Source organism: Procambarus clarkii, chromosome 39 (assembly GCF_040958095.1).
Source record: "Procambarus clarkii isolate CNS0578487 chromosome 39, FALCON_Pclarkii_2.0, whole genome shotgun sequence".
Taxonomy (NCBI): Eukaryota; Metazoa; Arthropoda; class Malacostraca; order Decapoda; family Cambaridae; genus Procambarus; species Procambarus clarkii.
In genome coordinates, this window is record NC_091188.1 from 927,859 (window position 1) to 939,123 (window position 11,265).

General features: G+C 35.7%; 1 protein-coding gene across 3 annotated transcripts; it reads left to right on the forward strand.

Moving 5' to 3' along the window:
- Window positions 1–226: 226 nt before the first annotated feature.
- Window positions 227–10,586, forward strand: LOC123760361 (putative gamma-glutamylcyclotransferase CG2811). 3 transcript variants are annotated; one of them, XM_069338273.1, is made up of 5 exons: window positions 251–282; window positions 3,177–3,369; window positions 4,014–4,103; window positions 4,785–4,930; window positions 7,381–10,586. In XM_069338273.1, the coding sequence occupies exons 1-5, from the start codon at window positions 266–268 to the stop codon at window positions 7,412–7,414; spliced, it is 480 nt and encodes a 159-aa protein (XP_069194374.1). In that variant the 5' UTR covers window positions 251–265; the 3' UTR covers window positions 7,415–10,586. The 3 variants fall into 3 exon arrangements, with proteins under 3 accessions (XP_045601954.1, XP_069194374.1, XP_069194373.1); XM_045745998.2 differs by lacking the exon at window positions 7,381–10,586 and having other exon boundaries at window positions 227–318; window positions 4,785–7,349; XM_069338272.1 differs by lacking the exon at window positions 7,381–10,586 and having other exon boundaries at window positions 4,785–7,349.
- The last annotated feature ends 679 nt before the right edge of the window (window positions 10,587–11,265 follow it).

An 11,265-nucleotide genomic window follows, 5' to 3' on the forward strand; every position in this document is an offset into this window, starting at 1 on the left:
AGGAAAAATTACGATTAATGACCTGCTCGAAATGCTATACGTGCTAGTGACTATACAAGACTGTAAGAACTCTCGTATATATTAATACAAATGAGGCTGGGTGAGCCCCTCCCCGGCTATGAGGGAGAGGGTGAGGGAGAGGGAGAGGGAGAGGGAGAGGGTGAGGGAGAGGGAGAGGGAGAGGGAGAGGGTGAGGGAGAGGGAGAGGGAGAGGGTGAGGGAGAGGGAGAGGGAGAGGCAGGAAGGGAGCCACGATGGGCAGGGAATGGTCAGACTTGCTGGGTGAGTGTGAGGAGGAGGAGGCCACAGCCCAGCTCGGTGAGTCTGTCTTTTCTCTCTTTCTACTTCTTAATCCTTTATAATAATCCTTCATAAAGTTAACATCTTCCTTGCTGAGGAACGCTGCACGTTTTGGATTTATTTTGGCTCTTTATTAAATATATGTTTCATCTTATTTTGTCTTGTATAGTGGCTTTGCAAGAATTTTATATCATGCATACTTTATATCATACAACATATATGATACATTTTATATCATACAAGCTTTATTGTTGTATTTACTTGTATATTGAAAATTGAAATAAGTTTATTGAGGTAAAATAGCCATAAAGTGATGAGGCAGCTGAAGGTCTCCTCGCCCCGTGGAGTACAACGTGAGCATACATATATATATATATATATATATATATAGACACACATCACAAACAATAAACATATTACCCAACATTCTGAGAGATAATACTTGTAAATGTTTAATAGATAACAAAAATAAGCTTTAGGTTGTTGTGGGGGGTTGGTATGTAAAGGTAAGATGAGATAAGATGTTTATTCAGGTAAAGGTATGTATTAGTAGGTGTTGGGTGTTAATAATTAAGTATTCTTGTCTTTATCTGGTTTATATAACTCGTATAGTACTCTAGAACAGCTGCTGAGTACTGTGATGACTTAGCCCAGAAGGACAGCTAATTAAACATTTGAGAATTAGGTTCAGTCAAATTCACACAGACTTTGTGACGAATTTCGTCTTCTAATTGTTACAATATAATGAATTTACCTGAGGGCCACTGAGGGGACAGGAAGCTGGTGGCTTGTCAAAGGTCCCCCAGGTTAGGTTACCCCCAAATCTATTGGGTATATTTCAAAATTCATTAGCAAACCATCTTGGGTACTTAATTACCTGTAGTCTTTAAAAATTACCCAAATTAGACAATTCAATTCAATTTCTTTATTATGCACCCCATACCCATCCCGTGGGTGGTGGTGTAAAGGATTACAGAGGCACATAATCGGTTCAAATTAGGCCAAAAATAAAATCATATATACCTAGATAACTGTACCCAACTTTGGCATTGAGGCTGTGGATACAATCATAGCCTGGAGTAGAAGGATATAGGCTTTTAAGACTTACTTAATCTAACTATCTAGTTTAACCTAACTATATTCTGTATACAATTATAACAGAAAGAAAGCCTTATTGAAATGTGTGCAGGTGTATCATTTAATTATAGTGTATACCTTAGCACTGCAGCAAGTTCATGCACAGATATGTTGTGCATTGGTCGTTGTGGTTTCCCATAGTTGGTGACAGCAATCTTGTAAGGCTCAAACTCTTATGTACCTATTTACTGTTTGATGAACAGTCTTCAAGGAAATGTTGCTCAAATGCATCTGTAACTAGACTGCTCTGACCACTGTGCAGCTACTGTACCTGTATAGTGTATAGCAGTTTTTTTCCCATACTCGACAATCAGGTTTACTCATCCTTGATACAGGACAGTATTTATTTACTTATTTATTTATTTATTTATATACATACAAGAAGATACATTGGGATTGTGAGGATACATAATATAGTAATTACAATCTTGTAAAGCCACTAGTACGCGCAGCGTTTCGGGCAGGTCCTTAATCTAAGTACTGTACATGTATGGTGTTATGTTTTCCATCTGAATGCCAATCGTCTGTAAAACGTGACATGATCAATGTTATGGTTCGCCCAATTTAAATATAGGTCTACATAAAACTTCCATTAATTGCTTCATGGTAAATTGACTATGAAAAAAAGTACAACATACATTTAGTCCTGTTTATTATAGAATTATAAATTTTTATGCAAAAGGTAAGGAAACGAAAGGAGGGGGAAGTAATTTTCTGATTAAATTGTTTACCCCATTATACCTATAGATAAATTTTTTATCAAAAATATTTTAAGTTTTGCCCAAAATGCTTTGCATGGTAGTGATGTATAACCCCTGCCCCTACAATTGTCACCTCATCTTATGTTCTTTGTATGTACATTCTTATTAATAAAATTTTTATATTATCTATAATATTATTGTTATTAATATGGGCTTGATGCTTAATATACTGTACATGCTGTAATGTCCTTTATTGGTCTATGTGAGGTTGAATTGTTCAGCATGTTATTGTAGACTAAAACTATCTTGCTAACACAGTGCTTTATTAAAAGTAAATTAAAATCATCTATGCAAACCCTTGCCAAAATCTAATAGTTTTGGAGGGGGAACAATCATTTTATAGACCAGCATGTCATAATGATCAGAGGTTTGCTGTGCCAAATACTGGGTAGAATAATGTAGTTGGTTAATATGTACCCTATACCCATTTTGAAATGCTTGTTGACAAATTTTTTGTTTGTAGATATATTGCATCTCTCTAGACCAGAGTTTCTCAACCTTTGTACCTTAAAATAATTCTAGGTTGTATGTTAGAAAAACATTCACAGATTTTATTGTCAACTAAAAGGAGACAATTTCTGTATTTACTCTCAATACTGGTTTAATGGGAAAAATGTAATTAAAAAATAACTAAAATACTGTATATTTGCATATGATAAGAATTAGTTTATTTATCACTATCTTTTGAGGGACCCCGATAGAACCCCGGTTGAGAAACACTGCTCTAGACACTATAACTGCTCTCATAGGTGCAGTAAAGCAGCCCTGGCTGCCCAACTCCTCTGCATTAGGACTAGATCTGGCAAGTCCTAATGTGAGCACAGTGAGGCTGGCAATTGGCTGAATCTCAGGCAGCATATACCTGCAGGTGGCCAATCATGTATTGATGCACTGCTAATGACTGCATTGATCATGACCATTGCTTTATTAGGCTATTGATGCTTAGCATTATCTAATATTTGTCTGTATTTTTTACAGAAATATGCAACGGAACTTGGTCTTTGTCTATGGAACCTTAAGGCAAAATGAGTTTAATCATAAATGCTTGACAGAAGAAGAAAATGGGAGGAGCAGGCTAATAGACATTGGTACTACAAAGGAGAAATACCCATTAGTAATAGCATCACGCTATAACATTCCCTACGCCTTGGCTGCTCCAGGAAAAGGAGAGGTACAGTGTGGAATACTGTATTATACAGTACTGTACTGTACAGTATTACACTTGGTTTTATATCTGTACCTGCCATTAAATTATCAAATACTTTACTTTAAAATAGAGCAGGTGATGACTGAGAAGCATTCGGTGCACGTCTGGCTTTAGCTGCGGATAGATTATTTAAATTAAAGGTATACTAGTACTGTATATATTGGTGTCTTTTGGGAGGAACTTAAAAATATCCTTTCAGTCTTTAAAAGAGTGGCCATCATCAAAATTGTCACGTTGCCTGCATGCAAAGAAAAAACAAATAATTTGTTATTTTAGAATTATAAATTTTTATGCAAAAAGTAAGGAAACGAGAGAGTGGGGGAGTAATTTTTTGGTTTGGTGCATGTTAAGAGGGAGGCAGGTTAAGGAGTCGGCAAGATACTGTAGTAGCATATCTTCGCACCCTCTTCCAGTTTATTAATGGGCTTTTGCCGATATGGGCACCATATTACTGTTGCACATTCCAATTTTAGCCTTATAAATGTGTATGTAACTAACCATTGTTTGTTAATGACTATACTACATACTTATAAAAGCTCATTAACAGGAATGTGGTGTTTGCACATTATTGATATGAGTAAATTGTGTGATCTTCATTTTTTTTTCAGTATATTGAAGGTGAAGTCTATGAAGTTGATGACAAAATGCTTGCAACGCTTGACAAATTGGAAGATCATCCTAGATATTATGAAAGAAAGGTAAGTTCACTGCAATCTAAATTGAAGGTCCTTTACTTACTTGTAAAGCTATCTTATAAGATATTCTTTGGAATGTGCATGTTTGCTGTTTTCACTAGATATTTAAGCAACCCATCAAATTCATAGATATCCTCAAAATGCACCAAAACACCAAAATACAGTAATACTTTTGGATGAAAAATTAACCAATCTTGTGTAAAAAAAAAATAGATACATGACAAGAGGATTACAAATTCTTTTTCACCAATTTGCAGCATTTCTTAAGGAAAAGTGAGCCAGTGTATGGCATAACAGCGGAGGTTTACAATGAAGGGAGTTTTTTGGGGTTTGCAAGAGAAGGCGAATGATGATAACAAAGAGGAAACATATAATATAATAAAAATAAAAGCAGACTTTAATCAATGTTTGGTATATTTTTATCTTTTGGATGTTTCCTTTCAGTTGTAGTGAGGACATACAGTAGCAGGATTTTATCCATGTTTGAGGGTAATCAAAGTATATTACATTATTACATGAAAATTACTTCCCACAAAGGCTTGCCTGGTGAGTCAAATTACAAGTGGGTCTAGTTGGTCGCTCCACTATAGAACACAACACGACTCGTTTTTACATGTGCTTGTATGTCATGTTGTTTAAAACATGAAATCACACTTAACATTCTTACACATTTTTTTTTTTCAGATAATAAAGGTTTTGCTGCAAAAGTCTAGGGAGGAAGTTGACTGCTGGATATATTTACTGTTCAAGTACAAGCCACACATGATGGAGTTGCCCTTCCTTAAAGCATACTCCTCAAGTGGTAACCATGGAAAATCGTATTGTGCAAGGTATTTGCGTCAGGGTCCCGAAGAAGAGTACTGGACTGATGTGAAATTTGTAGAGCCTACTTTTGATTGTATATCATAAAATCTTGCTCCCTCAATTTTGTATTTATGCCTCCAATTAAAGTAGGCAAAAATATATAATTTATTTTATTATTGATATAGGTAATGATTCAATAATAATAATAAAGATACAACAATAATAATAATAATTAATGATATAATAATAATAAAATTTGCATTAATACATTTTTGTACTAAACTGTACAGGTAAAGTATTTATCCACACAGTACATAGCAACAGACAGAACTAGTAGCACAACATTTGTGTAAAACCTCGGCAAAAGCAGCACCCTACAACTTCACAAGTTGTGTTGTGCATCGCTCCTCATGAGCTGTTATTTCAACAAAAAGGAATAGAAAAAAATTTCATAGACCTGCTACATCTAGACCTATTACAAAGTGTGTTGGTGAATCTGTCCAATTAAGTGCCAGCACTGGCACAGTCAGTCTCATGCACCATACTGAGACAGGGGACAGGGAACTTAAAGACTGCCATGAGGATATTAAATCCTTGAAGCCCAAGGTTGTTTTATCCTCCAGGTTCACGGGTTCACTCGATTTCCTCTTGGCCTTCATTACCAACTCCTTAGTGTATATAACATGTATGATTTTGGATGACAGCCATTGACAGTCTTCCTGTCTCTGACAAAATGAATTACTATTAAAATTATCGTGTCATAAAAATCATCTATCATTACCATACAAAAATGTCTTCAGATAACGTAAAGTTCCTTTGCTCAAATTCCTAAACATGCTGAACATCATTCCACACATTCTCTTTTGTTATTTGAATTTTTAAAGCCCTATACTGTATTCCAATACAAATGCTGATTTCAAAATTGTATTTTCTATATTCCTATTGTTTAAATCTACAGTATATTGTATAACCTTGTCTTGCAAGTATAGGAACCTAAAATAAGCAACAATACTTAATGGAGTAAAGAACTGCATAACAGTTACAGTACTTTCTGTATTTCTTTGTTATAATAGCTTAACCTATGGTTCCATTTTTGTAATCTACAGTAAAATATATCATGTGTACCCAATAATCTTTATGCTATCATTTCATTAACATCTTAATGTATAACTTTTTTTTTATTTTCATTATTTCTCATCATCACAACTTTCCCTCGGTATTACATAGGTGTTGTCATTAACTTTAATTAAAGGCCAATACAATATCTACTTACATGTTAATGAGAATATATCCACTAGTTTTAAGCACTTAGATTAAAATTGACTAATGATTTTAATTGACAAACCTCTGCAACCTCTCATTATGTGTCTTATAATATTAGCTTTTATTTAAACACTCAAGTATACGTAGCTTTGTAGAAACGTACTTTTACCTAACATCAATTTTGTTTAATATATTTGTATCTATTCACGTTACTAATATGGACTATTTTATCTACAAAATCAAAATTTTGACAAAACCTCTCTTACTTTCTTGAAAACAAGTAAGTAAATTAATAAATGAAAAATAAACAAGTGCTCGTCAGTACAGTCTTGTAATTCAGTAATTATATAATACCCATGGTCATCCTCTTGCATATTTCCCATCACTTCTATGAAATTCACAACATAAAAAACTAATACATAATTGCATGCAATTTTATGCATGAAGTAGTACTATTACTGGTACTTACTTTCAGCCAAGATTGTAACAAGTGTTAAGTGAATGCCTGAAACAAGCAAATGTTGCTGACTGGAAAACTGGAAATGTTGTTGCCTTATGATAAAAAAAAGATAACCGTAAATTATTTCTGTTAGATATGGACATTAACTCAAGTATTGAGCCTCGGTGCATATTGGTGGAGAATTTTCTTTACATTCAATATAGCTTTCAAAGTCAGCATTTAACAGATACAACAGTTCACAACCATACAAGCTGGGACATTGTTAAACAACCTCATTTGACAACTAATTAAAGACAGATGCGAGATTACTTTTTAGACGATATTAGTGCCCACTGTTGTAGTGACGAGTCCTTCTATGCTACACATTATCTGAGAGCCATTGAAAGTTGTGACATTGTAAAGATTTATTACGGTTTTAACAATTTCTTATTCATATGAATTCAAGAAAGTACAATGGGTTGTGAAAGTACATTTGTTGATTATATGATATTTACTACCTTAGTATGTTGAAATATCATAGAAGAACTGATTCAACCTATCAATAAGATCATATTTTAGGAAATATGCATCACATGAGATACTGTACACTTGTGTAATATAACTCAATACAGGTACTTTACAGTAATTAGCAGATACACTTGTGCTTATTACTTTGGTTGTAGCAAGCTAGATCTGAACTTTTATGTACAGCCATTTGCAGCATAAATTATTATTATTATTTATTGCTTATCTATATTTTATCTTCCTTTTCAGTGAGGATGATATAAGTGATCCTGATGACATTTAGTGAATGTCATTAGGTTACGGTTCACTCTCCTTATTCAGCTTTAGCATACTTGAGATAATCTGAAATTCTCTTAAGCTTTGTCATGTCTACAGTGGTAGCAAGAGGTAAAGCTACAAAAACTTGAAGCCTCAGTAGATAAGAAAATCTTTGAACGTACTGTTTTTTTACAGTATAGTACTGTATATATTTGGTAAGCCTATAAACCCTAGAAAGGCTGACAAGATAAGGCACACCTTTTAAGTCTGTCAGGTGGTCATGTCACTGCTTCACTTCTTCATGGCTTGAAGATGGATGGGGTAGATTGCTAGCAGAGTAAATGTATTACTGTATTTTTTTTCTTAATTTTTAGAATTAAGGGATGGGTATAGAAATAAAGAAGTACCTGTGTACAAGTAAAGAGTGAAAGGGGTGAGGGAAATGTGAAGTAGTGGAATGGGTGAAGTGCAGGAAATATTAGAAGGTTACCTTAGAATAATTTAACTTGGCAAGTAAGAGTGGAATGATGTGTGGAAAAAATGGGTGGGTGGGGGATTTGTTAGAGTGCTTGAAATAGTGAAAAGTTTGTGGTGTGACAGTCTCTCCGTGAGGAACTTGCTGTAGCCACCCATTTCTTGGGAGTGCCAGAAGTAATGAAATAAATTAAACTTAAATATTGCCATTTGATTTATCTTTTATTTGGAACTGTAGAATATTTTTTAATGGAATGCATATCTGTATTTCAGACTGCAACTTAACCTTTTTTAGATTAGGTATACTGTAAATGCATTTCATGGCCAGAGTACTTACCCTACTGAAATTCTTTAAAGATGCTTTGTTATGTCATAATATTTATACCTTGACACTAAATAACAATATAGATACTGATAACTGATACTTCATAGTTACAGTCAGAGGCAAATTACATTCACCCTAATGATCCCAAACCAATGGGGGCATGGTACACATTTGTAAGTACACATCCCTGTTATTCTATCTTATTTACAAGTATCAGATGATATACAGTAATTTATGTGAATGGTAATCCCTTTCCCCTAATGCTGCATATAAGCAAAGGAAACAAAATTCAGTCACAGTAATTGAGCAATTCATAATTACTATGGCACAATGTCACAAGAACCAGAGGTTTGTGCAAGTCATACAATCTCTTTTGTGAATGCAATTATACCGAAATCATAGGGTATCCTAACTTATTGCTGTGACAGTTCAATTTGCAGTTTTGACCCATGTTGGTTAGTGAATCGAGGCCTGTATAGCATCTTGTCATTAAGAAAGAAACTGACTGTATTCTACAATGTAAAGTAAACAGTTTTCTTTTTCATTCATATTTACCTGAGGGCCACTAACACAAGTGCCTCGACGTGGACAGGAATTCGGCGGCTTGTCAAAAGTCCCTCTCTGATTGCCCTGATTATTGTTTTCCAGCTAGTTTAAAACTTGAGTTTGTCATTAACAATTCGGCGGGTATTTTTTTTTATTATTATTAATACATGAAGTACATCTGCATTTGTGCAGCTACCCTAGACTATATGAAGGGGAGTACAGTGTGTCAAAAAAGCTAACTAGGTGATGCTAAAAAATCCCCATCACACAGGATGGTTAGCCATACAGAGGCATGTGATAGGCAGTCTGCACTGGCAGACTGCCAGTGCAGACTGGAGTCTGCAACAATGCATCCGGAGTCTGCACTGGCAGACTCCAGATGCATTTTGAGGATATCATCAACACAAGAGTGAATAAGGTAGCTTTGGTAATAAAAGTCCCCATCTCGCAGGATGGTTAGTCATACAGGTAGGCATTTCCATCCGGCCAAACACACACCGAAACTACGACGTTGGTACAACGTTCGAACAAGTTTTAACACCTAACCAGTTATAACAACCAATATAGCAAGTTGTAACAAAGTTCTAATTCATCATAAACACGTTAAGCCAAGATGTAACAACTTTATTACAAGTTGTAACAAGCGGAAAATAGAGGCAGTTTCGGTTTGTTTCCAGGGATGGGCTTATAACCCTTTGGGTGAAAAACACCGATTTTCAGTCCTGCATTGTGGTTATTTGTTGAGCTTGAAACCATCACTCCTTGTTTATGTTACAAAGAGCAAATGTTAAATTTTACTTTTTGAAAAAATTCTGTTTGATATTAGCCAATACACTGATGCATATTTTGCAAAATCTCTAATACTGTATTTGATAAAACCATTACAAGACACATGCCACCACATTTTCAGTGCCTTCTGAAGCTGCCTACCTGGATAGCTCCTAGCCATAAACACCCCATCATGCCCTTCTAAGTTAGGAGTACCTACCAGGGAGTAGAACCAGGCATCCTCAATAGAGGCTAAGTAGTCTAGGGATACAAGATTAACCCTGCCCGAAAGAAAAATACAAAAAGATAGAGCGCCCCAAAACAAGCAATGCATGGAAAAAGAGTTGTAACCCCATCACAAACTTTGTACACACTTTTGTTCATCACTCCGTCCTATCGTAAATCCTTATCCTCATTCCTTCCAAGTGCTATATAGTCATAATGGCTTAGCGCTTTCTCCTGATAATTATCTTGACTTTGTTATCTAGAGCTAACTACTAGTTAGCAACATACGCCCGCCAATAGATGGCAACTCAGTCAACTCCGGGCCCCAGCCTGATGCCCCTGTCAGTCATGTGTCTGGTGTTCTAGTGGGAGGAGTTCTCAATACCCTGCTGCCCTTCCTTGATTCATACATCAGCTAAGTGTTGGTAGTACTCCTGGAGATTTTTGTCTTGCGGGGGCGTGCATGTGTTCAGTCCCTTTTCTGCTTTATATGCCTTGTATAGAGACTGTTGTGGGCCTCTTCTTGAATCACTTTATATTAAAAGACTTGATATGTATATAATAATTATATACATAATATTACATATATAATAAGTATATGTATTATTGTATATATATGTATATACTATATATACAATAGTATATGTTTATACTATTATATATATAATTATTATATACATATCAATAGTCTTTATGTATGTAATATTACCAATTGTGTAACTTGCTTTACAAGAGTGTCACTTGCTTAGCTAAAGGAACTGTGGGGTTCAATTCCTGAACCCATTATGTGCTGTCATCGTGTCCACCACCGCGCACAGGATGGGTATGGGATACATAATAAATAAATAAATAATATGTGCATGTTATTTTTCTAGCCCCACTTGTGTAAGTCTTGTTTGCCTCAGCTGCACGTGGCTAGAGTTGCATTTTTTGGATGCCACTGATAAGCCTAGTCTACCTTCATCACGGGTTTTCTTCCCCAGAGATGATTGAGGTGTTTGTCCAGTGAGGCTTCCTCCTTTCGAGGGGGGCCTTGCCCTGGGCAGTGCATGGGTTTTTGCTCCTCTGCTCGGGGAGATTGATTGATTGATGAAGATTAAGCCACCCAAAAGGTAGCACGGGCATGAATAGCCCGTAAGTGGAGGCCCTTTTGAGCCATTACCAGTGTCAAGAGCTGATACTGGAGATCTGTGGAGGTGCGACTGCACCCTGCGTGACGGGAGATGTCTCCCGTGTCGGGGAGATGGGGTTTGTTTTTATTTATGCAACCCCCACTTTATATATATATGTATGTATATGTCATGGATATACATACATAGAGGGGTGCACTGTAGGTTGGTTGGGTAGTTAATGGTCCAAAGGTGAATAATGCCTCTCTTTGTTCTATTTTCGTAAGTCGGGGGTTGGCATGAGTATTGCGTATGTTCTGCTACTTGTAAATCCTTGTAAAGCCACTAAACATGCTTATAAAGCCACTAGCATGCATAGTGTTTCGGGCAGATCCTTAATCTAATATATAATCTTAAGCAGGTAATTTC

Bases quoted from the DNA above. Each gene is read 5' to 3' on its own strand.
- LOC123760361 (XM_069338272.1), top strand. The intron at 3,370-4,013 runs GTACAGTGTGGA...TTTTTTTTTCAG, and splicing joins CTGCTCCAGGAAAAGGAGAG to TATATTGAAGGTGAAGTCTA. The intron at 4,104-4,784 runs GTAAGTTCACTG...TTTTTTTTTCAG, and splicing joins CTAGATATTATGAAAGAAAG to ATAATAAAGGTTTTGCTGCA.